This window comes from Meles meles, chromosome 14 (genome assembly GCF_922984935.1).
Source record: "Meles meles chromosome 14, mMelMel3.1 paternal haplotype, whole genome shotgun sequence".
Classification (NCBI taxonomy): Eukaryota; Metazoa; Chordata; class Mammalia; order Carnivora; family Mustelidae; genus Meles; species Meles meles.
The window spans coordinates 11,681,590-11,706,447 of NC_060079.1; the positions used below are offsets into that span (position 1 = coordinate 11,681,590).

The 24,858-nt window shown below is 49.6% G+C and overlaps 1 protein-coding gene across 8 annotated transcripts in view; it reads right to left on the minus strand.

Annotated features, from left to right (window-relative positions):
- Positions 1 to 217: 217 nt before the first annotated feature.
- The window catches only part of SLC7A1 (solute carrier family 7 member 1), a 75,945-nt gene continuing 51,304 nt past the window's right edge, over positions 218 to 24,858 (minus strand). For 4 of the 8 annotated variants that reach the window (XM_045978205.1, XM_045978198.1, XM_045978201.1 and 1 more), the window contains 11 exons: positions 24,028 to 24,411; positions 20,785 to 20,943; positions 18,603 to 18,777; positions 12,360 to 12,481; positions 11,512 to 11,734; positions 10,390 to 10,529; positions 7,725 to 7,827; positions 5,736 to 5,953; positions 5,309 to 5,475; positions 4,603 to 4,711; positions 218 to 4,139 (listed from right to left, as the gene is read on the minus strand). In XM_045978205.1, coding sequence (XP_045834161.1) covers positions 4,036 to 4,139; positions 4,603 to 4,711; positions 5,309 to 5,475; positions 5,736 to 5,953; positions 7,725 to 7,827; positions 10,390 to 10,529; positions 11,512 to 11,734; positions 12,360 to 12,481; positions 18,603 to 18,777; positions 20,785 to 20,943; positions 24,028 to 24,397 — 1,890 coding nt within the window. In that variant the 5' untranslated portion in view covers positions 24,398 to 24,411 and the 3' untranslated portion in view covers positions 218 to 4,035. Of the gene's footprint in view, positions 4,140 to 4,602; positions 4,712 to 5,308; positions 5,476 to 5,735; positions 5,954 to 7,724; positions 7,828 to 10,389; positions 10,530 to 11,511; positions 11,735 to 12,359; positions 12,482 to 18,602; positions 18,778 to 20,784; positions 20,944 to 24,027; positions 24,415 to 24,858 lie in introns of all 8 variants that reach the window. The other 4 variants (XM_045978204.1, XM_045978199.1, XM_045978203.1 and 1 more) reach the window with 2 other exon arrangements.

Consider the following 24,858-nt stretch of genomic DNA (forward strand, 5'->3'; position numbering starts at 1 on the left):
AGGAGTCTGACAAAATGTCTCTCTCTCTCTCCCTGAGGAGCCTTACATACGATACTCTCATTATGATGTCAAACATATCTTAAGTTATACAGAACAACCATACATAGCATATATTTAGTTCCATCTGCCAGGAACTTTGTAACAGTTCCGCACACAGGCACACAAACGTCGCACACCTATGGCCAGCAGAGCGCAGACAGGCCTGCAGACACACATCTATGGCCAGCAGAGCGCAGACAGGCCTGCAGACACACATCTCTGTCCGCGCTAGAACACATCGGCGACGGGGCCTGGCACGAAGATGCCTCACTCCCATCTTGGTGATCGTGGCTTTTGGGTGCCGACAGGACAATCAGCTTTGATGAGATGTGTACAAGTGAGACACGCAGATCAGAAGACAGTTCCGGCACAGAGCCAGCAGGTGTCCTCTCCCGGTGATGGCCCCAAAATGCCTGTGACTCTGTCTACACTCTGGCTGGGGCCGTTCTGAGGCATGTCCACACTCCCCTAAGGAACCCACCCTCGGACCCTGGACTCGCAGCCATGGCTGGTGTTAGGCTAGAGACCATCCCGCACAGACTGCAGAACTCACTCAGCTCTGAACACCCGCTCGGTGGCGCGAAGAGGGTATGTAACCCAGTTCGTGCCCACCGCCGTACAATAAGCCTAACAAGCAAGGGCCGGGGCCTCAGCCAGGTGCACACGCAGGCTGTGCCAAAGGTACAGAAGGGGGTGTGTCAGAGCCTCGAGAGCTGGGGGCGGCTGAAGCCCCCAGAGTGCACACACGGCAGGCAGGCAGCCTGTGACAGCCAAACCACAGCGCCAGCACACAGGACCAGGAGGCCCATCTCTTGAGAGAGCTGACTCAGTGGAACAAAACCACAGGTGGGGGAGTGCGAGGGGGAGGGGTTCTGACAACAGTATCGATTTAGAGTCTTTCCAAAACACCCTAGGAAAAATGGCCCTATCTACTCTTATAGGTTTGGAAAAACTTGGGGCCTGTTTGGAAAAACAAATCGGGCCCCAAGTTGGGTGGAAGGGGTGTGAGCCGGTGGGGTGGGGTGAGGGGAGTGCAGAGGCCCGATCTCCTGCCCAAGGTCCCCTCCAGCAAGCAGGCTCAGCCTCACTGGCCCACGGAGTCTGACTGCTTCCCTGGAGACCCCTCACACTCCGGCTCTTCAGCAGAGGTCCTGGGGCCCCGATGTTGGCTTCTCTGTGGCTTCATGGGGTCACAAAAACAGGGAAGGCAGAGGGCACTTCGGGAGACAGGAAGGGGTGCTTACTTGCCACAAATGGGTCTTTCCAATGTGGCTATTTGCGACTGGCCACAGATAAAAGAGGACACGGCATTTCCAAAGGCCACGTCTCTAGAAGTGTGGAATTTCTGATGGTGTAGAAAATACTGGCCAAGCCATGAAACTGATAATCATATTTTTGCTAGGAGGGGTAGGGAGGCCAATGGTTGGGCATTTCTGGTGGTTATTTCTTGCCTCTGTGTGTGCATGCCCCGGCGTGCGTGTGTGTTTATTTCTGGGGAAGGAATGAAGGATGGGTTAAGAAAAAGCCTAACTAGCACTGCGGAGACTGACCCCAAACATCAGTCCTTACGTCACCACCCTCATACACAGAAGAAAAAAACCCCTGGCAACTGAACGGAAGTTAGTCTCCATCAAAGCACAGTGACCACGACAACTATTTCTCTGCGGAAGCTTCAGGTGTCCTTTTCCGAACCTTCTGGAGGCACTTCCCACTTTGGGGTGAGGGAGGAGGACCCTCCCACTCCAGGAGCTTCGCGTTCCATGGGATGGCGTCAGGGAAACACACCTTGGCAGTCGGCAGGAGACACGTTGCCAGCTGAAATGTCATCTGTATACAGTCTATTGCCTGCTTTCTTGCACAGAAATTCCAGCCAGAAAGAGATATTAAAGTAAAAAAAAAAAAATTTTTTTTTCTCTCTCTCCCTTACACTTTTCTCAGATATTACCTTTCCCTCAAGTTCTCTTTGCCTATGTGGGAAAGTAACAGACAAATCAAGCAAACAGCTAACAAATTCTAAGAAGACAGCAGACAACCAAAACCCCATGAAATAAGTTAATATTTATCAAAATATTATACAGCACCAATCTACATAAATGTAAATACCTTTCTTTGGAAACCCATGCTCTGAGCCCTTATGCTCCTCCCTCTGTAACATTCACAAATGATATTTAGAATAAAGCTTCCAGGCAGGTGATCAGGGCCTGGGGCAGAGGCCAAACTCTTGGCCACCGGCCACCAGCCCTCCACTGACCGACCCTGCCATTTGGCTGGCCCACAAATTCTTGCAATTCTCTCTGAACCTACTGAGGGAGATCAGACAAGTGCCGTCGATTTACCAGGCTTATTTCTACCAGATTTGTGTCAAAGGTCAGACAAGGGGGGAAGAAGTGGGAGTCTGAGCTTCAGAGCAGCATTTACATTTTCTGGGGTGTCCGCATGCCTTCCTCCCTCCCGTCCCGTTCACGGGAGGCCCGTCTATCTCCCAAATCACGTTCTCATGGGAAGGAAGACCGCATCAGTGTTCTCGTTTCCTTGGGCTCCTCTCTGCAGAGTGGGTGAGAGCGTGGGGTGCTGCAGGGTCCGAGGAGGGAGCACACCATGTGCAGGGACCCAAGCTGGCTCTGTGACTGTGACTGTGATGGAGGCAGGGGGTCAGGGCCAGGTTACAATCCAGATACAAACCCACAACACTTGGACAGCATGTACATGACAGGGACAGCAGTATGACCCCACATTCTCATGTGCGGACCCCACGCTCCCAACAACACACCGAGGAAATATTTGGTCATTTTCCAAGTTAACACTAAGTGCCAACTTAATTTGGAGTGATTCGCAGAGGCTAACGGAGGACTCAGTTTGATTCGATCTAAGGAGGGGCCAAACAGATGTCAGGGCCAGAAGCAGCGAAGGGGGCCGGCCACTGTCAGTCAGAATGAGTGGACACCTGCCTTGAGAACCTTACAAGACTTGAGATGCTGACCCACAAGCATCAGAGGGCAGGATTTAGTGAATGGCAAAGACCCACAGCATACAGCGGTCTAAGCTCTACTAATCTAAGGCCAGTCCCACAGGAATGCAGTGCCACACTCCAGTTGCTTGGGACACACAGCTGTTGGCGAGAGATACCAGAAGCAGCCAGAACCGGCCTGGGGGCTGGAGAGAGAAAGAGTGTGGCTGGGGGACGTCCCCACACTCGGGCACCAGGAGTAGAGGCGGCCCTGCCTTGGTCCTGCTGCCTGTCCCCACAGGGGCGCTCCCTTCCTCCTTGTCAGTGATGGAAACGCCTGCCCTCAGCACCGCGGGAGTGGGCGGGGCCGTCCGGTGAAGCAGCGAAACCCCTGCCTAGAAGGGGAAGGAGGGGAGAGCTCACAGTCCTCACGACCTCTTCTGAAGCAACGCAGGAAACAGGAGTGGGAGAAGGAAACCAGTCCTGCTTTTCCTTTTTTTAAAGTAAACTGCTGTCCTTCGGCTCCGGGGGCGAGACTGCTGGGGACGTATGTTTTGGAGTACTCACCTTGCCTCTGCGGCCGGCCTTGGGGACCATGTGGGGAGATAGCTATGGAGAGTCTGGAGTGTGCACGTTTAATACCAGAATGGTCCCCAGGGAGGGAGGCCCGGATTCCCAAGGTGACGAGAAACAGTGACCTCCATTCTGCCTGAGCACACAGCAGCATGCACACGGAGCTGGAGAAGACGGGGGCCGCTTTCCATGTTCAGAGGGATGTTAGGAGTCGCGGTGGCTAGCTGTGGCCAACCGGCCCCTGCTGGGGAGCTGTCTGAGGTGACGGGCCCTCGTGCACCTGCTGCGGAGCGAGTCTAAGCAGGACACACAGGCTGCAGGCTGAGGCTGCGTTTCAGGTAGCTGCAGCGTTTGCTGCATTGGGGCTGTGTAGATGTGGGTGGGTCCCGACGCACTGGTGGACAGAGTGAGGTGCTCCCAGGACCTCTGTGGGCATCCCTCGGGGTTGTGGCCACCTCTGGGAGAGGGGCTGCGTGTCACTTGCAATGGTCCAAATTGCTGTCAGGAGTCCTTGCTTGGTCGGCGGCCAGGGACGCCTCCTCGCTGTGCCACAAACCATAACCAAAATAGATGACGAAGCCTGCAGGCCGAGAGCAGAGCGTGCATGTGAACACAGCCGGCGGAGAAGCCCACCCAAGAAAGCCCCTCCACGCTGCCTGTCCTGGGCCCAAACCCAGCACAAGCAGCCCTCGTGGGCAAACTTTCTGCCCTCGGATATAGACTGGTGCTCTGTCAACAGCAGCCCATCGCCTTGTTCTTGTTACCTTCAACTCTTGCCATGACATAACTAGCTCAGGCAAGAGCAATTAAAATGAAAAGTATCTGAAAGGGAGGGGAGACCCACAATGCACAAGAGCTCCTCATTGAGGGAAAACCCGACTACGTGTGTTTTCATTATGCTTTGAGATTGGAAATGAGAGAGGCTCAGTGACAAGAGGCACAAATTGTAGAAAAGACAAATGACCAGCATGGACAGGCTCAGGGCCTGGGGCAGAGGAGCCTCCGAGAGACGCCATCACAGTGAAACCCGTGACCTCACGTACCTATCAGCATCCACACTGCAAACCGGACCCACGTGCCTCGGTCCAGCTGCATCATGAGATAGATGTTCACGAAGATGCTCAGGATGGGAAGTAGCGGCAGGAAGGGCACCTGCAAAGAGAGCGGGGTGAGGGGGGCAGGTTGTCAAGTCTGTAGGGGGTGGAGTGCAGGGGGACGGTGCCTTTGAGTCATTTAGCAAAAACGCCCTAAGAAAAGCCCCCACCCCCGAGACAGATGGACTGTGCTCTTTACATGGGGAGGAGAAGGTGAGTGCACCCCAACCCACACACATACGCACAGCCACACCCCTGCACTGGCAAACTCTAATAGGTGGGAGTTTGGTTTGAGGCTACCAAGTGCCAACGTGCACTCTACTCTAATTTTCCCCTCTTGCTAATCTCCTGTTGAAGAAGGGACTAGAAGAGGGACTTCTCCTTTATCTCCAACACTGAACTACTTTATTACTTGTGTAAGCTAAAATGCAGATGCCTTGGTCACCTCTAAGGCTTGGTAATGCGATGCGCCAGACACATACATTAGATGGACACACGTGAGCTACCCCGGCAGTGAGCTGTGCCATTGACACCTAAGAGCTAGGGCAGGGAGCGGTGCCTTCTTCCAGGGTCGGGTCCCCACTCATTGTCCCTGGGGTCGGCGGCACCTACCACCGGGCCTACCAGGAGGTTCCCTGCAGGCAGAACTGCTCACCTTAAATGAAAGCTTGGTCTTGCTCTCAGGCTGCCTCCAGATGATGATGGTAACCAGGGAGCAGAGAAGGGCAGACCCAGCGAGCAGAAAGATGGCCCACAGCTCCACTTTTGTCAGGGCCTCCTTTCCGAGCACAGCAACAATGCAGAAGGTGAGGATAAGAATTGCTAAGAGGGAGGGAGAGAGGGGTGCAATTCAATCTTCTTTCAGATCCCCACAGAGAGCCCCCAAACCCGCGGAGAGGGAGGCTCCGTTTCTGCAGCCATCCCTGGCGGTAAGGGCAGAGTAGCTGACATCACAGTCCAGCCGCAAGACAGATGCTTATCTCTATCCCTTCCAGCACGTGCCTCCACCACCCCGGACAAGAAACCCTGCAATACCAACAAGCAGGACCCCACACACCTTACAGGGAAGGGCAGGCTCTTACCTATGAGGCTGGTTGAAATGTTCACAATTAGCCCGGAGAATTTGGAAGGCTCCATATTTTTGGGTGAGAGGATGGTTTTCAAAGAAAACCGTTCTGCTTCTGGTAAAAAGCCTGTCTGGGAATCACTGGTGCTCACCAATTCATTCTGGTCCACTTGATCGAGCTCGTCGGTAGTTCTGGCCATCTGGTACACCATGTTAGGTTGCTCTGGCTGATACCTGTAAAGAAAGGTATTGTATGACCATCAAAATGTGCTTTCATTGGGCAAAAAGATACACACTGACTCAAGTTCTCAGTAAGCTTTCAAAGGTAAGTTGCCCAGGACATAAGGCATAAAATGGGAAGAAGATGGTCAGAACAATGCATTCTCTGGCAAAGTAGATACAGAGGAGGAGATCTGAGTCCTCAGCTTCTTTCTGTTTCTGCTTCTGGGCAATACCCTCCTCCTTAGGGCCTCTGATTTGAGGCAACTTGACCTTCCCCATGATCCAGACCAAAGGAATATCCTGAGATGGTTTCCCTTGCTCTGAGTAGTAGTACTGGCCCTTGGATGCTTCCAATATTTGGCCACTTCCAACAAAACTACGGCTGAAGGGAGCTAAAAGTACAAACAGAAATAGAAAGCAGTGACATTAGGATCCGGTTTGGTGCCAAGAGCCAGAAAAATGTGTCGGCAAGCTGATGGATTTGAGAAATTCTCTTTGTGAGACTTAATTGGATCAATTTATTTTAAAACTCCAAATGGCTTAGAATAAACAACTTTACAGAGCTGGCCGAAAGACTGGGCCTGTGGATGATTTCCAAGACATAAGCTTCCTGCAAGTAAAGCATTCATTTTAAACGAGGCTCCTTATCTTCCCACCCAAAATGAACAGAGCTCCCATCTTTTCTACCAGCGACGAAAACCAGAGTGCTTTCTGAATTATTTTGCATCTAATCTAAGTGTGAGCATAAAGATATTTAACCCTTTTTTACTGATTTGCTTATGTCAACACCATTTGGTCAAATGAGAGTATAAGGAGAACCTCAGAGAAGGCTCCAGGGCCGAGCCCTGAGGACGGAATAAACGGTCACAGAGCTAGCAAACTAGTTTTAGCCAATGCTACATGGCCACGGCTGAGGTTCAGCCCAAGTTTTACACAGAGTAGGTGCTAAGCATACTTGAAATGGGACAAATGGAATAAATGACCTTGCCAATATAAATGCCCGAAAAGAAGTAATGAGGCTTTTCCCAGGTGACCAACACTGAGTCTCCATGACTCCATATTCTCATGATAAATGCTCCCTTAAGCCTTTCCTGGTAGTGAGGAAGCAGAATCCTGTCCTTTCAGAGCAAAGGACAACTGGAGCCCAGGGCTGTGCCTGGGAAGGAGGACACTGAGGGAGCTGAGAACACAGGGCACCACCCCTGGGCCCTGAACTGCTTTACCTCAGCTCTCCAGGGGGCTGGCCCGGTGTCCACAAGGCTGGCATGGCCAGAGCTGGGAAGTCTTACTCAACACCCACCTCGGCCACTCAATGCCACGTCCTGGGACTGACTCCTCTCAGGGCAGCTTGCGGTGTTGCTATAGGATAGCACTGCCCTAAGAATCATACAAGGATTCTCCCAATTCCCACCAGGATTAGTCCCCAGTACCCTCCAAGCTAAGAACCTGGACCAAACTGAAATCATTACCCTAAGCCCTCAAAAATTCTGTTTCCTGGACCAGGCCCAACAGTTGGGCTGAGAACCTGTCACCTCCCTCCTCCTAACATCCCGCCAGAAAAATGAGGGCATGTGATAGTGAAAGGTGAGCCCCCTGACTCTTTTCACTGATGTTTTCTGTGACTAGACTCTCAACCACCAAATCCCACACTCTCCAGGGCAGTTCCCAAAGGAACTACCAGGAACCTGAAATTACACCTTATAAATCATTAACTTGAACTTTTAAAAGGCTAACAGGGTACATCTTCACTATCTATCATGGAATCCAGAAAAGCCATACATACCGTAAAACCAACACACAGGCAGCCACCAAAGAGTAAGCCAGGAGAGTGCCAATCGACATGAGGTCCACCAAGTCCTTCAGGTCAAAGAGAAAGGCCATCACAGCTGAGGAGGAGACAAGCGTCAGGATCCATGGATGGCCCACGGTCACAGATAGCCAGAACCACCACCCACCCATGATCCAGGGTATACAGGGGGAGCTGCTTTTACTTGCTTCCTCACCCCAGCCCTTTCCCTGGAAAGACATTGTGATGACATTGCTTAAAGAGAAGGAATGCTCAGGATTAAATCACAGAGTAACAATAATTAACATTTATATGAAGAGCACTTCCATGAACATGACCTTTCTTGATCGTCATGGCAACTCTGCAAGCTATCACTACACTATGATAGAGAAACTGAAGTCAGACATGTTGGAAGACTTATCGAAGGTCACGCAGCTAGGAAGTGGAAACGTCAGGATCTCAACTAGGTTCTTGTGGCAGAGCCCAGAGCATCTTTCTCTGCACTGCACAGACTCATAGACAGTTACGTGTATCTATCAATCTACCCACACACCATCCACCCATCATCCATGGATCAATCCATCCTCTGTCCATCCATCACCCATTGCCCATCCATCCATTCGGCCATCACCTACCCACTCATTCATCATCCATCTGGCACTCCCTGAGAATATGCTGGTCAGTGCACCCCAGCAAAGATGTACACCATCAAAGTGGGCAGACCAGAGAGTCTCCGGCTTCCCTCAGTATATCATCCAACACAGGCATCAGTAGGCAACAGTGACGAGCAGGTGGATGAGGTCAAGTCCAGGGCTCTGGGAAGATCCACAGGGGCTCCTAACCCAGACAGCTGAGTGTGGAAGGCAGTGCTATTTCCAAACAATACAGGTACCTCTACCACGACCCCACTTACAAAAATCTACAACACGTATGCTTATTTGAAAATCTTTTGTAATTTTTGTGACAGTCTATCTCTCTATTTATATGGGTATACTTGTCCAGTTTCCCATTTAAACAATAACTTGGATAGCTCTACTTTGGGATATTTTCAAATCACATCAATCAACACAAGTTAAAACTTGGGAAACACAAAACCATTCCTTTTCCACAAATATTTCTCAAGTCCCTATGGACTACTCCAACTAAAACAAATTTACGTTGAGGGTAGATAGCAGGATCAAAGAGTAACGCTGGGCCTTCTGGATAGTCAGAACAGCACCCAGCTGTGCAGGCTGTGGATGCCTACGTCCCCACCCACAAAGAAACTCCAGCCAGACTTTTTCCATGTGGCGATTTCAGAAAACCAAATACCCATTGACAACTCGTGCCAAATGAAAAGAAAGAGTAAACCCTGGTTTGGTGAATGCATGTACTTTGCAGTCACTTCAAAGATTATATTGAGCTCCCTGGCCAGCACAGGAAGGGAATTAAAGGCCAGTCTTCAATATGATCAAATTACATGTAAATCCTGAAATCCTGAAAGAATATTAACTAATTCCCATTCTTCATCTCTTAAAATATATTGGTCATATTCTGACATATGGTGTCCCTTAACCTGACTATTGAGATCATGGTCAAGAATGTAAAATTATACAACAAATTTGTTAAATAATGAAAAACTAGCTTTCTTTCATTATGTGACATTAATCCACAATACTAAACACACTTTGCTGAGGGAGTAGATACTATTAACAACAATCCATTCATTTAAGATGGTCAAATGTCTTACCAGTGGCTATTTGACTAATCCCTGTGGTACAGAGGGTGAACTGGTATCATATGTCCTAATATCCCAAAAAAGACCCTGGAAGGAGTCAGCCACTTTGGCATAAAAACAAATCAGGAACCGAGAGCCAGGTCTCTTGCGTTGTGGGTATACCCCCTCACTTCACCTCTCTGTACAACAGGCTGGATAATGACTGTCTCTTGGGGCTGGGAGAAGCAATTATTGGAGGAGAAAACATAGAAAACCAATAGCACAGTCCTTCGATGTTCCCCTTTTCTTAACCAGGGGCCCCTGCACTATCACATAGCCCCAAGGTTCTTTGTGTATGGATTTCAGCTGTCAAAACTGTCCTCTTAGTGAGGAACCTGATACTTGATAAGATAAATCTCCTCTAAGCCTGTCATTATTTATAAACTTACAGCAATCGGCCTCCCCAGCAACACCCCCGATGTCTCCTGGAGAACAGGTAGCACATTTCCTAAAACACTGATCTTAAGGGCTTCTCATTACCCTCAGGGTCCACAGGCTAAGAGACACGGAGAATGAACTTCCAGTACTAACTAGTCTTTCGACTTGTTACCATGCAAGAAGATGTCATCCCACCAAAGTCTACTGAGGAACGTTCAGAAAACGGGAAACACAAGTGGCTCTGTAGGGATAGTGTGCGTTCCAAGCTCTGTCCAATGAGGGGATAATCATAATAAAAGGATTCAAACATTTCTGAGAATTCCATCACATCCTCTGTAAAACTGGCCTCTGCCTTTAGTCAAAAGGGTGGTTATCTTGCAGGAAATCAGGCTCCAAGGGTGAAAACCAAAAGTTAAGAAGACCAGTTCTAACTTCTCACAGACCAGCACAAGTCAAGGCATTTCCCTAGGGACTAGCAGTAACTCAAGAGTTAAAGTACTGGCAGGTGGGATCAGTTCCAGTTCTTACCAGCAATGGCACCTGAGGTCAACGTGGCAATTATTGGTGTTTTGGTTCTATCGTTGATTTTGGCCAAAAATTTAAATAGCAGTCCATCTTCAGCCATGGCATAGATGACTCGAGGCATGGGAAACATGGAACCTAAAAGACTGGATGGGAGGGAAAGGCAAAATGCACATGTAACACTATCCCATCGGGAAGAAAGGTGTCCTAACGTGATCATTATGTGGTAAACCATGCTGCCCTGAACTCCTCACCGAGAACTGCCACCCTCCAAACTAGGGGAAGCCCACGACTGGCAGACAAAATTCATTGCATCAACCCCAGAAAAAGCACTTACTGTATGTGCTCAGTGAAAGAACAGCTTAACCTAACAAACACGCGTGGGATCTGTCATAGTTCTTGGGAAAAGGAAATTTTGTATTTATTCCCACAGTATTTCTAGCTACATCAAACAGAAAATAAAAGCCTCACTGGGCTCATGAGGATTTCTCTGTGGTAAATCAACGATTAGCAAGCATTTCCTGTATGTACAGGCTAATAGCAAACATCAGGGGCAAAATGTTTCTTATTCAAAGCCACTTTATCTTGGCCACCTGGGGGGCTCAGTCGGCTAAGCGTCTGCCTTCGCCTCAGGTCAGGATCCCAGGATCCTGGGATCGAGCCCCGATCTGGGCTCCCTGCTCAGTGGGGAGCCTGCTTCTCCTTCTCTCTCTGCCCCTCCCGCTCTGCTCGTGCTTTCTCACGCTCAATCCCTCTCTCAAATAAATAAATAAAATCTTTTTAAAAAAATGGCATTAATTCCCTTTTTTAAGGCAGCCTCTGCTTTATGACCAAACTAAGGGCCAAAATACAGTGTTCAAAGAGGTGGCCTGCTGTAGGGGCCAAGGCTGGGGACAGCAAGCCAGACCCTTGCTGAGCAGATGTCAGAAAGTAGGACTCAGAGTCTTCAGGGTGAAAACACCAAGAACAACTTGCGGGATGGTTGCTAACAGCAGGAGGAGAAACCACCTCGTCAGGGTTGGGGTGCTGGCTCTTTGGGGGGAAAGAGCGAGACTCGCGGCACGCCTGTGTATCAGGCCTCACACAGCCCACCACCTCTCACCCTCCCGAGAGCTTCGGAGGCCTCACCTGGTGGAAAGAGCGCAGAGGGAGCCGACGGCCACCGCATACTTGGCACCTTCCCAGCCCACATACTTGAAGGCGTCGGGCAGGGGACTGTCCTTGTCCAGACAGAAGTATGGCATCATGAGCGTGAGGGCGGCCGACACCCCGAAGTAAGCGATGAAGCAAATTAGGAGCGACGCGACAATCCCTACGGGGATCGCCTTCTGAGGGTTCTTGACTTCTTCACCTAGAAGCAGCAAGGAATCGGGCCCAGGAGGGCAAGACAGTGAGGGGCAACCCCCCAGCCCCACAAGATGCCCATGCCACCCACAAATGACGCCCCTGACATGCTCAGCTCCATGGGAACCGGGGTCTTCGGCTTCTGGGAACCATGGGTGGCCCTCCGCACATGGATCAGAGGACCCGTAATGCCCAGGGAGGGTGTTCTCGGCCTCTAGGCCCTGGTTCAGCCAAGGAAAAGACTTGTTTCCTTTGGCAGAGAAAATTCAGGAGGCCCGACTGAGCCCGGCCTATTCAATCACCCGGATAACAATATTTTTAATGGCCTCGTTTCTCCCGGATGACGCCCAGATATGAAATTGGGCTGAGCAACGCTGTCATTATCCTGGCCTAGCAGCACACCAGTTAGTCACGTTCGTGATGCAGGCTTTCCTGCCAGGCGCTGCCACTTGGGGAAGTGATAAAAGGGGGGAAAGATTAGCAGGAAGCTACAAATCTACACGTTACTCACGTGTGAAGGAGCCGCAGCCGGCACAGCCCCACAGGAAGGAAAACAGCACCCCTGGGTAAAATTAGCCCAGCCTGTCTGACGAGGGAGGAGGACCCGTCCAGCAGGCGGGCGGGAGCCGTACCTGTCGTGGCGATGCAGTCAAAGCCCACAAAGGCATAGAAGCACGTCGCTGCCCCAGACAGGACACCGGAGAATCCAAACGGCATGAATCCACCAGCGCCAAGCGTCCCTTGTTTTGTGTCACTGGGAAAAAAGAGCCAAAGATCCTAACACCCACTTCACAGTCCTGAAGAAAAGCTGTTCCCAATAGTCATGTGTCCCCTCCACCCCCGGCCACTGCTGGTCTGGGGCTCCCAGACGCCTAGTAAATGATCCCCGAGGCAGCTGTCCCCAGACCCCACGGGCCACAGGCCTCCCTCCTTTACATAGCCCAGAGCCACAAGGGCACCCACTGAGCTCTTTCCAGAAGTATCCCTGAATACTGGCTTTGGGGACAGGGGAGAGACTGTGACACAGGGTGTCCAACAGTTAAGAGGGAAGAAACCAACAAGCGAGGCCTCTCTCCCAGGACTGTCAAATGAAGAACATATACTCTGGAACACAGAGCTGCCAAATGGGTGTGTGGCCCCCACCCCAGGGACACAATGCTAAAAAGTCTCCCATATTTACCTGTAACTGCAGTCTCAAACACCTTCAGAGACACTGCAGGGAAGGAAAGTGAATGGTTCCTGCCCACAAGCACTCACATGCACATGGTAAACAGGGATGTCTACATGGGTGGGGACCAGTGCCCAGTATGGCAAGGGCACATGGATGGGGCTCAGGACAGAATTGCTAAAGTAATGAATATATGGCCGTGTATGGGTTTTCAGTCCCAGAAATCCTTTAAGGTTCAGAAAACAGTTCCAACGAAGTGGAACCTTGACTTGAAACTGTGCACCATGGCAAGAAGAGCCACATGAGCCCGCGGCCGGCCACCACTCGTACTTTGGATGGCCACTCCAGGCCCTGCCCATCACGAAGTGGCTCTAGGCCGCGTCCACCCTGGTCCGCTGCCGCCACCTGAAAAACAGCCCAATTCCCAGTCCCAGGAGGATGGCCTGGCTCCTCCCTCACCAGCCATGCCTTTTGCTGGCCACTGGGCTACAGGCTTCCTGTCGCAGTTTCCAGAGAACGGTCACCACCTCCCCATCACCCGTCCGAACTCAGCAGGCTGATGACTGTCCAGCTCTGTAGGGCAACCTGCCCCAGACCACCTGGCTTCCTAACATTAGAAGAGCCATACAGAATATTCTAGTCCTATAAACAGATGTCAACTGGGTTAGCAACTCATTGGCCCAATTTGCTTTCAGAGGGATTCATCAACTGACTAATAAAACAGACAGCCACTTTGATCCCAATTATTGCGTAACGGGGTTGAGCCCTGTACTGATTTCTAGAGGATCCTTGATTTCACAATCTGAAAGTCAGAGCATGAGGAAGGTCCTCAATCTGGGTTCACGGCAGTTCAGTAAGTAGCAACATGAGGGAAACCCCAAGAAGCCCACAAGTGAGAGATGTAGGAAAAACTGTTAACAGACTCAAAGGGAAGTGACCCACACCCCAAGTACAAAAATGGAGGCCCAGGACAAGTAAGTCGGCAAGGCACAGGGCGTGCCCACCACATCCATAAATCATAAAGAACACAGAATGCCCCGGTGAGCTGACTCCTATAATAAAAAGTTTGAGGCCAAAGCCCCAAACAAAACAGTTGACAGTCAAATAGCTCAGGAGAGGGGGATAAGAAGACGAAAAGAAAGGGGGACTCTTAATCAGAGGGGCTCCTGGCAGACCCTTCCAACTTCTGACCCCAACTAGAACATGGGAAGGTCTTTGCCAGGACCTGGAATTGGGCCCAGCTCCCCTGTCCCTGCCGGGACAGACAGACAGGTGCGGAAGGCCTCCTGGTGCCCGCCTGCCTCCACAAGCCCTCTAACACCAAGGGCTACGGAACAGTCTCGAAGAATAATGAGTGTCAGGACTGCTGTTACACACGTCCAACCCCAGAAAGACGCCCTGCAGGAGACGACGAGGGCTGGAACACGCCTCCGTCACGCAGCCAGGGGAAGCAGGAGTAACAGTGAAAGCATGGAGCTATGGAGAGCTGGAACAAGACAAGGGCATCCTTCCCGGCTCCTCAGAAAGTGATGGGGGAAGGAATCCCATGGAAGGGGAGCCACAGAGAAAGGGCTGTTCCTATGTAAGCTCCCGCAGCCACCGACCGTGAAACCAGCTGTGGGGTGCTCCTCCAGCGCCCCGTGGTGCTCAGACCACGCACCGCAACGAAGGACACAGTCCCCATTCAAAGAGCCCTGTGGAATGCGCTAGTAAGGGAAACGTGCAAGGTGCAGAAAAGTGGAGACAGAATGTTACTTTTTATGTAAGAAGAGAGGGACTATACACATAAAGTATGTATGTAAGTTATATATGTAATATACAAAATAAATAGAAATACATACTTGTATTTTTATACAAATAAAAGCTGTAAGCTTACACACAGAAATGATAAAAACGATTACCCATGGCAGGGTGGGAGAATGAGGCAAATGAAGAAAGGAATGGGAACAGAAATTCTCAAAACAAACCTTTTCATAACATCATGACAAATGAACCAGGAGAAAACATTACCTACTCAAAAAATTAAATTCGACATTTAACTTGGGTATTCTGCTCCCAGGGAAGCGGCTCGCAATAAAATAGTCACAGAACCTGTTCTATGTGGCCTCAAACCAAAGCATTTACAAACGTTTTGTGAAGGCTCTTTATGTGAATCTCCGTATCTAGCGACTGACGCACCAAGACATGGGGAAGCAGGCTCTCGGGGGCTGCCGTGGCCCACACCCGGCCACCATCAGCTGGCAGAGCAGGTTAAAGCCAGACCTCAGCCCGGTGCCCCCACACCTGCAGCTGGGCTGCCCAACTCTTCCACCTGCCACCCAGCCAGTCACCCAGGATAGCAAAGAGGGGACCTGGCACAGGAAGGAAGAAAAAGCTGTCTTGTGGCCACCACATCTCCAAGCCTGGGGTGAGGCCTTGACAGGCAGCCTCCACGGTGTGGATGCGGGAGGTCCTCTCCCCTGCGTGACCTTTTCCCACAGCACCCGTGGAAAGCATCCAGCGCCAAGACTCTGTTCTTCTGACTTCCATCTGCCACCCTAACATACACTGCCAGTTGTTCCCAAAAGCCATACCCCCTTCTTCCTCACAGTAATAGAACTTAATTATTATAGCTACACACAGGAACACTAAGAATAAAGACAGCGTGTTTCTCTGACTCTCCAGCTGCGAGCTATAGCCCCTTGATTTAAGCAGACACGAGGTACACATCTCCTGAGAAACATCAGGGGAATGGAGTGGAGAGGGAGGCTGCTCCTCTCCTTTTCTCACTTCCTTCCAGCTGCTGGGTGCCATCTTGCGGAGTGATGCTGGGAATGGGGCCACGGACAGAGCCATCAGATGCAAGAATTGGAGTTCCGGCCACCGAAGCCATACACCGGACTGACACCTGCAGGTGCTGACTTAAGAGAACAAAACCTTTATCTCGTGGAAGCCAAGGTTATTTTTGGGTTTCCATCCTCCCTGACAAGAAACCATATGCAACAAAACCTTCCCAGCGGGGTTCCATGTCGCGCTGTGGCTTTACACTTTGCCACATTTGTGGCCCATCTGCGGGACTCTGGCTAAGAAAGCCAGAAGTAGCAGGAGATGAAGGCCGCAGGGAACCCACCAGGCTGTCGGGTCACACTCCCAGTCCAGACCAAGCCACAGACAGACTCTAGGTTCACGGGGGCGTCCACAGCCAGTCATGGAGACCAGATCACAAAATCACAACCCAGTGGGGTGAGAACGGCCACCAGCTATGGCTGAAGCTCTCCACACTGCGTGGTTTGGCTGGGAAATGCTCTATTATTTCAGAGAGACAAGCAATTTCATGCAAGACTACATGGCCATGCTCGGAAATACAAATCTAAGGCTGCAAAAAAAGGGGAAGAAAGAAGTTTCTAGGTTTTGACAAAATCAGAGCAAGCCGTGCCCCAGACTGGCAGCCTTCTACCTCAGGGCAGTGCTCTGGGGGCTGGGGACAGCACAGTCCTTCGTCACCGGGAACCAGAGTGCGAGGACAACCCAAGATAGGAAAGACTATCAGCGAGCACAAACAAGCTCTTCATGAAAATAATAATACTCAATCTCCATCGACCACCAGGAAAAAGACATGCCATCTAGATTTAATTCCTGACCTATGAACAATCACCACCCCAAGTTTTCAAAATCTACTGTTACTCCCAAGCTTAGTTTGAACTGGCTTTATTCTACCCTGAGATACTGAGCACCAATAAATCTGGCATACATAGGATTCAGGAAAGCTTAGGAACGCTACATTAAAAATTCCCGTTTCTCAGCGGGGCCCAGCTGGCTCAGTCAGTAGAGCATGGGACCCTTGATCTTGGGGTTGGGAGTTCCAGCCCCACTTGGACATAGAACTTACTTTTAAAAAGAAAATTTAAAGGGGCGCCTGGGAGGCTCAGTGGGTTAAACCTCTGCCTTCAGCTCAGGTCATGATCTCAGGGTCCTGGGATCAAGCCCTGCATCGGGCTCTCTGCTTAGGGGGGAGCCTGCGTCCCCCTCTCTCCCTGCCTGCCTCTCTGCCTACTTGTGACATCTCTCTCTCTCTGTCAAATAAATAAATAAAATCTTCAAAAAAAAATTTTAAATCCTCATTTCTCTGTAACCATTTAGTCTCCCAAAGGAAGGCTCTTTTTTATTTGAACTGTTAACCATATAATACGTCGCGCATTCAACAGTTTCCTGCTTGTGTTCTAGTAGTGCACTCATCACACATCGATGCCTGACCAGTGGCCAGATCACTGGAAGATACAGCTGGGCCCGAACCAGAGACCAAGTTCACGTGTGACCGCTGAGATCTCCAGTGTGGGACGACCTCATTTCTCAGTCTCCCTTGCAGCTAGATGTGGCCACCTACTGGATTCTCACCAGCGGAATGTTGGCAGAAGGGACATACCTGTGTCTTCCGGATCTGCCCTCCAAAGCATGGGCACACTCTCTCCCATACCCTCTTCACCTCGAGGAGAGCCCAGCTCTGACCACAGAGAGGAGGACCCCATCCTAGGGTAGGACGGAGCAACCCGGTGAATCCCTGCAAGCCTGTGTGCAGCCTCGTGGGCCAGTCAACCTGGGCCACTCATGTCAGGGCTTGAGACATCATTTTAAAGACACTGCATTTGGGGCGCCTGGGTGGCTCAGTGGGTTAAAGCCTCTGCCTTCGGCTCAGGTCATGATCCCAGGGTCCTGGGATCGAGCCCCGCATCAGGCTCTCTGCTCGGCGGGGAGCCTGCTTCCCTTCCTCTCTCTCTGCCTGCCTCTCTGCCTACCTGTGATCTCTGTCTGTCTAATAAATAAATAAAATCTTTAAAAAAAAAAAAAAAGACACTGCATTTTAGGAGGGTCTCCTTATCAGAGCTGTGTAACCCTTGGTTGTAATTACAACAGAATCATAGACAAAAATCTCACTCCCCATTCTCTATTCTCTATCCTAGGACCCTCAGATTCCCTGAAAAATCTGACCTAAAAAGATCCAAAAGATACATCCTAATTTGGTTGGCTCTTATTTTCTAGATAGCTGGACCTTGTCGATGAGACTTCCCTAAGGGTCCTAAAAAAGCACAGGTCTAAGAGCTGGCCTGTCACCTGCCCCTCATCCTGGTTATCCTGAGTATAAGGATATAAGGGTGTTGGGGTCACTGGTTTTCAGGGCTGACACACCCCAAGTTGAGGGTGGGAGAAAGACTATTATAATCACATTTTCATACGTCAGTAACTCTGAAAACCTCTGATAAAAGCCTGTGATAAGAGTCCTCCAGATTTCTTCTTCTGTCTATGTTACTAATAGGAAGAAATCATAATCAAGTGATAGCACCATGGCTTTGCAGAGAAAAGCTTTTCTGAAACCAAATTCAGAGGTTGGCCAAGAAACAGAATTTGAGGAACAGATTACTTAGTGAGTCTGACAACGATCTTCAACTATGTACAATTTCAGAATTAGAATGAAGATTTTGTTTTCCTGAATACCTTCCTTTATCAGACAATACATTGTCGAGTTCAGGGAAATGAAACTCGACAAAATTTCAAACCAAAGAAACACCCTCGGCTATTTTACTGCACAAAAAAGTCAATTCAAATTCAAATTATGTTTTTTAAAAAGGCATGTAGTGTTCTGGCCAATTGCATGCCCCCAATGTGCGTGTCTGTTTTAAGTACCAAGTACGAATCAATGGTCACATGTCGAGAGGAAGGAGAAACAACTCACTTGCTCAAGCAGCGATGACTGGATGTGTTCTGGAAATCCTCCTCTGTGAGCTGCCAGTTTTTAATCGATCCTTTCACAAATCCTGACACCATTATGAAGCCCAAGACCAGAACATTGACACAAGTGAATATTTTGTTGACCATGGCCGACTCTTTCACACCGAGAGTTAAAAGTCCTGAAAAAGCGCATAAACAAGAAAATTTTGCCTGATGGTGTGAACTCTGTGCCTGATGAGTCCTTCCTGGGACAGGGACGTTAAGAAGAATCCAAGCGACACCAAACCTCCTAAGATTTCTGTGAGCCTCTGGGAATGGGGCTGAATTAATCATTTTTCTAGAGGCAGGGATCAAACTAACCAAAGTCCACACAGTGGTTCACAAAGCCATCAAAGTTGGTCTCGCAGGCCCCCTCTGGAGCTGAGGATGCCACCTGGCAGGCACCCAAGGACTGCAGCGATGGGGAACACCCCCCCCCCCTCAGGAGCGCAAGCCCCTCCCAGGGATGAAGAGAAGGCCTCTCCTGGCACCCTCTCCACTCACTGACATAACTTCCTGGGACTCCCCTGAGGGCATAGCGGAATTTTTTTTTCTCCAAGGAGGAGACATCTGGCTGAGTTTGTGGGTAGAGTGAGGGTTTTTCGGATATGAAAATTATTCAGATTCGCGTGCAACGTTAGCAGTATGAGCAACGGCAACTTTCTGTGATTAAGGCACCACAACCCATGAGGTTTGTCATCGGACTCAATGCACGTAAAGCAACGTCTAAGCTAGACGAGTTACGGATCATAACCTCACATAAAAAACTAAAAAAGCCCAAGTGATATAAAAGCACATGGAAACCACATGACAACACTGTCTCGGAGGCTTAGGCCACGATCACCTGGGGGTAAACACACCATTTGGGGACTTCTGTGGCTAAACTCCTGGCTGGGGAAGAAAAGAGACACGGAAAGGTGTCCATGTCCAGGTGCCACCACTTATGACTTGAGACTGCTGCCCTGCCATGCGCACCTTTTACACACTTAAAATTAAAAAATGCATTTCACAATAAAAGATTCGATTCTGAAATGAAGGTGCTAGAAGGGAAGTGAGCAATTAATCACAGGGAACACCTCCTCGTGCTGTGCTCTGTTTCTCTCTGGCGTCCCTCCCTCTCGTGTTTATGAAAATCTCCCAGTGCAAACTTAATTTCTGATACACGTTCCTGCCAGCTGGACCAGAAATACTGCTGAGACTGTCCTATGCAAGATGATTTCAATTACATGGTGCGTAAAATAAGGCATGTTGTTTTTAGAACCCATCCAAGATCTTCGAGTCTCAAAGGGGGATTTATCTGCATTCAGCTTAATGCTTATACAGTTAAGTGCCACATGGAGCAAAACTCCCATCCTCGAGGCCGGGACACAGATAAACATCACTAAGAGGAAGCTGCCTTCAGTCATCTTCAAGCACTATCTGGAATTTTAAAATTCTGTACCTGTGACTCTGTCATTAACATTTTTTTTTAAAGATTTTACTCATTTATTTGACAGAGAGAGAGAGAGAGAGAGAGAGCGCGCAAGCAGGGGAGCACAGGCAGACACAGAGGGAGACGCAGGTTCCCTGCCAAATAGGGAGCCCGATGCGGGACTCGATCCCAGGGCCCTGGGATCATAATGTGAGCAGAAGGCAGACGCTCAACTGGCTGAGTCACCACGATGTCCCGTGAAACATATCTTTAATGGGCACTTTGTTGGCTGTTAGGTGTAAAACCATCCAAGACTTCTCGAGTACCCAAGGCACACACTGGTGCCCAGACCGGCCTCTTCCCCTTTCTGTTCCCTGTGAAAGAATGCCACTTCCCTTTACAAATGCTCTTCCACTAAGTCAAGGGAATTTGTATTCCTGGGTCACTTATACAATAAAGCCCACCATACTAACAAAATCCCACTCTACAGACAGCTACACAAACACCTGAGAGTTTTTTCTTAATTAAATGACAAGCAGCTTCGACAGCTAGTCAATGGGTCCACCCTGTGTGTACAAGAAGCTGTTAAGACCAAAAAGATGCCTGCATTCGTCACAGAAAGAAACAAAAGGAAGGGAAAGGAGGATGAGGAAAAGTTAGAAAGGGGCCTCATGGGAGCCTGCCCTGCACTGGAGGCCCCTTACCCCAACTGACATGTCTCACTGTGTGGCTTTACCTGTTAAGATGAGAATGATGATCACGGCAAATATGTCTGGGTTTTCGGCCAGCACTCCGGGGGCGTTCAGAGCCATGTGCGTCCGTGAGAACTCCGCAATGGGTTTGCCAATCAGCTCATCAAACGTCGCACTCCAGGCTCTCGCTACACTTGAAGTACCTGTCATGAAACAGATGCACCAGAGGAAACTGATGGAAAACAATGAACAGCATTTGTCATCAGGCTCCACTTCACAGCTACCATGTCAGGGGTGGTGGACGATGCACTGGGACCCGGTGGTGGCAGGCAGACCCTGGTCTGTGCTAGCTCGGAAGTGAGGCTCACTTAGCGCCTGCAGCAAAGTGATGGGGCTGGGGAAGCCTCACAGGCCGGGAGAGAAACACACTTCCCACCACAACCCAGTATGGGCACGGGTACTGTGTTTCCAATAGACAAATGGATAATCAACAGTTCGCAGAACAGTGCTATTTACCCTTACCACCTGAGGAGCGCACTGGTGGTATTTATTCAACTCTACTTATTTTATTTCATTATTAAAAGAAATACTGGTGGCAAACCACAAAGCTGATCTCATGATCCACTCAGGGGCTATGGTGGGCAGCTTGAGACATCTGGCTCAGAAAGCTTCTCTTCCAAGATCGTCGTGACAGCAGAGCTGAGGGTGCCCACCCGCAGGGAATGCTGTTCTCCCAGTAAGAAGGGAACAAGGAGATCCATGTGTGTGCTGAACACCCCCCTCAGCAGCAGTCCCTGCTCACCCCGGAGTTGGTGCCGGCCCCCTCAGCAGCTCTGTGCCCAAGCCTGGGCTCCCACTACCTGTCCACAGGTCCCCAAGTGCCTGACCACAGCCACAGCCCAGCCTTCCTCCTCTCCATCCCACAGTCCCCGCCCTGAGGATCACAAACGGACACAGCACCCCAAATGCCAACAACTGTTGGCTGCATGCTCTTTCAACCTGAAACAAATCACTGCTTTTCCAGGGAACATCACTACAGTTCCAATATTCACATACAGCACTTTCCTTTCCTTTCAAAAGGGACCTCGCCAGTTACTGTGGTCTGGATCATCCACAGAATATGGCTGGGGGAACGAGAGTCAATGTTGCGAGTGGGTCTGATACTGAGTATGTGTCTGACAACTCAAAAATTTAACCATGTGTCTTCATCCTCAGCATCCAGGCTGTTATGAGTTCTGTTCATCACCAGCCCAGTGGAAAAAATGGTCTCTCCCTCTCCCCAACAGAGGGGAGGCCGGCTCACAGCTGATCAGGCTCTGAAACCTACCGTGAGGGGTAAGAGGGGCTACCCGGCCTTCCTGGCCTCCTCACTCCCCATCTTTGAAACATAGCTTTAAAAAAAACCACGTTTGCTGAGAAAAACTACCCTTCCCAAAAGCTGAGGCTGAGAATCACCCACAGTAACACATGCATGAGTCAATATCCAAACCGCACGCTGGCAAAGAGTCTTTCCTTTGTTGGTCTGGAAGCAGAGGGCGATTCCTGCTCAGGTTTTGTTTTATGCTCAGGTAAATCCGCTGGGAACGTAACAGCCCATTTAAAACAGCTATATTCGGGGCACCTGGGTGGCTCAGTGGGTTAAAGCCTCTGCCTTCCGCTCAGATCATGACCCCAGGGTCCTGGGATCGAGCCCCATACCGGGCTCTCTGCTCCGCAGGGAGCCTGCTTCCTCCTCTCTCTCTGCCTGCCTCTCTCTCTGTCACATAAATAAAAAATTTAAAAAAAAGTAAAACAGCTATATTCCCACTCAGACACTTGAGCTTGCATGAGCATTTGTGGTTATAAATTCTAGTGCTGTACTGAAAAAAAAAATTATGAATTTTATTTTCAAACTTAGAAGCATAAGCTATACTGGCTGTCATTGGGTACCACGAGCTCCAGAAAAGAGACGGAAGGTGCTGCTCAGAGAGCTTGGCGGGAACCCTCTGCCAGCTGGCCTGGGCAAGCGGCAGCAGGTGCCCCACACAGCCCCCGGGGCCCACATCCCAGCAGGCAGCACATAGCCCCTTAAGCCATTCCCACCACGTCTTATTGTGTTTTGAAAATATTACAAGAAGTTTGCTGAAATATAAATGGAATGTTTAGAGCCTATTTATACTTCTACTTGTAGGAATTGGCCATTCATATCCTTTGCTTATTATTCTTGTATTCAGGTGTTTGTCTCTTTTAAGTTGATGTGTTCAACCTCGGTTGTAACCAAAATACAAACAACATCAAGAGAAACAGTATCTTCTCACCTACCAAACTAAGACGACTTTGTATTTTGAGTGTTTTTGTTTGTTGGTTGTTTTTAATGCCAGTGCTCAGGGTCAGCAAGAATGTGAGGAAGAGAGCCTGGGGCTGTCGGGAGATCGCAGGCCCACTGATCTACACATTCTGCTTCTTAGACTATTTTAAAGGAAAAAAATCATCGCCATGCCCAAAGACATTAAATGACATTAAACTATTTATAACAATAATTACACAACTGGAAACAATCTAAGTACTCTAGGAGAACACCTAAAAAATTATGCTACATATATAAAGCTACATAATGATATGCAATCATTTGGAATATTACTATGGAAAAACCATTAATACCATGAGAAATGTTTATTATATGTTGTTTTAGAAATAAAGAGACATACTGGACAAAAAATACACGTTTAAGTTGACAAAAATATTAATAGATCCCTAAACTCTTCTGAATAGAAATTGTCTTCTCCTTCCATGGTGTTCCTAATATCCAGCATAATGCCTGGCACAGAGGAGGGGCTCAAGAAATAGCTGCTGAAAGAATGAGTGAATGAATAACAATTTCTCTGGGTTGTCAGATTCGGCAGTCTATTTTCTGTGTTGCGTTTTTCTGTATTTCCTAAATTTTTCTTTATCAGTGATATGTTTACTCTAGTAATCAATAATCAAAAATACTGAAAGGGACTACACTCCTTTTAAGCAGTAAGGACATCCCACTGAATCTCCATCTCTTGTGTTCACAGGACTGACCTCCTTGCTGGCCTGGCTCATCTCCACTAACAGTCCAAGGCACAGACCAGGAGGAGGAGTGATACCCTCGAGGCAGGCCCCCCCACAAAAGGGAAAGGGAGCGTGTACCACAGTTAAGGGAGGAGGACAGTCGTAGGGAGGAGCTCGTCCCGGTCCACTCGGGAGCAGAGGAGAGCGTGGCTGTGGTGTGGAGGTGAGAACAGCACGGGGGAGGGGGCGGGTCCAGGCCTCCTGGGACATACCGATGATGTAGGAGAGGATTAAGTTCCAACCAGTGATGAAGGCCCAGAGCTCCCCGACGGTGACGTAGCTGTAGAGGTAGGCCGAGCCTGTCTTGGGGACCCGAGCACCAAACTCGCCGTAGCAGAGGCCGGCCAGCACTGAGGCCAGCGCTGCGATCAGGAAGGAGATGACAATGGCAGGGCCCGCGTCCTCACGGGCCACAGCTCCGGCCAGGACATACACACCGGCGCCCAGCGTGCTGCCCACCCCCAGCGCCACCAGGTCGAAGGTGTTCAAGCAGCGGGACAGCCGGCTCTCCTCCCGGCCACAGTCCACCACCTTCCTCCGCAGCATCTGATGCCCGATGTTGAGCAGAACTTTGCACCCCATCGTGTTGTTCAATTCTGCTAGAGAAAAAGAATATAAGCGTTTACTATTGCCTTTTATCCCACGCATTAACCTCCTCCTATTGCAATACAGACAGCCACCGTGTCCTCTATCATCATTGACGGCTAAAATATTTTACATCTCAGAAGTCTATAACTGGTCATCAGAACATCCACCTACAACTTCTACCCATCTCAGGCCTAACCAGCATGGACAGAAATGCCCAGGAGGCCAATTCCTCCAGCGGCCTTGACTTTGAGGTCTCTGAACTTCCACATTTATTGCAGCTCTTAAGGGAGAGACTTCTATAGGCAGAAATTGCACAGTATGAGAAACACAAATTAATGACCTTGTTCTTGCCCTCAATAATCACACAAGTCCCCCGGAAAAGCAAGATGTTATTCCAAATATGAGGTTATGGAAGACAAACCCAACCATATTTTAATTATTAAAACCCAGATGCC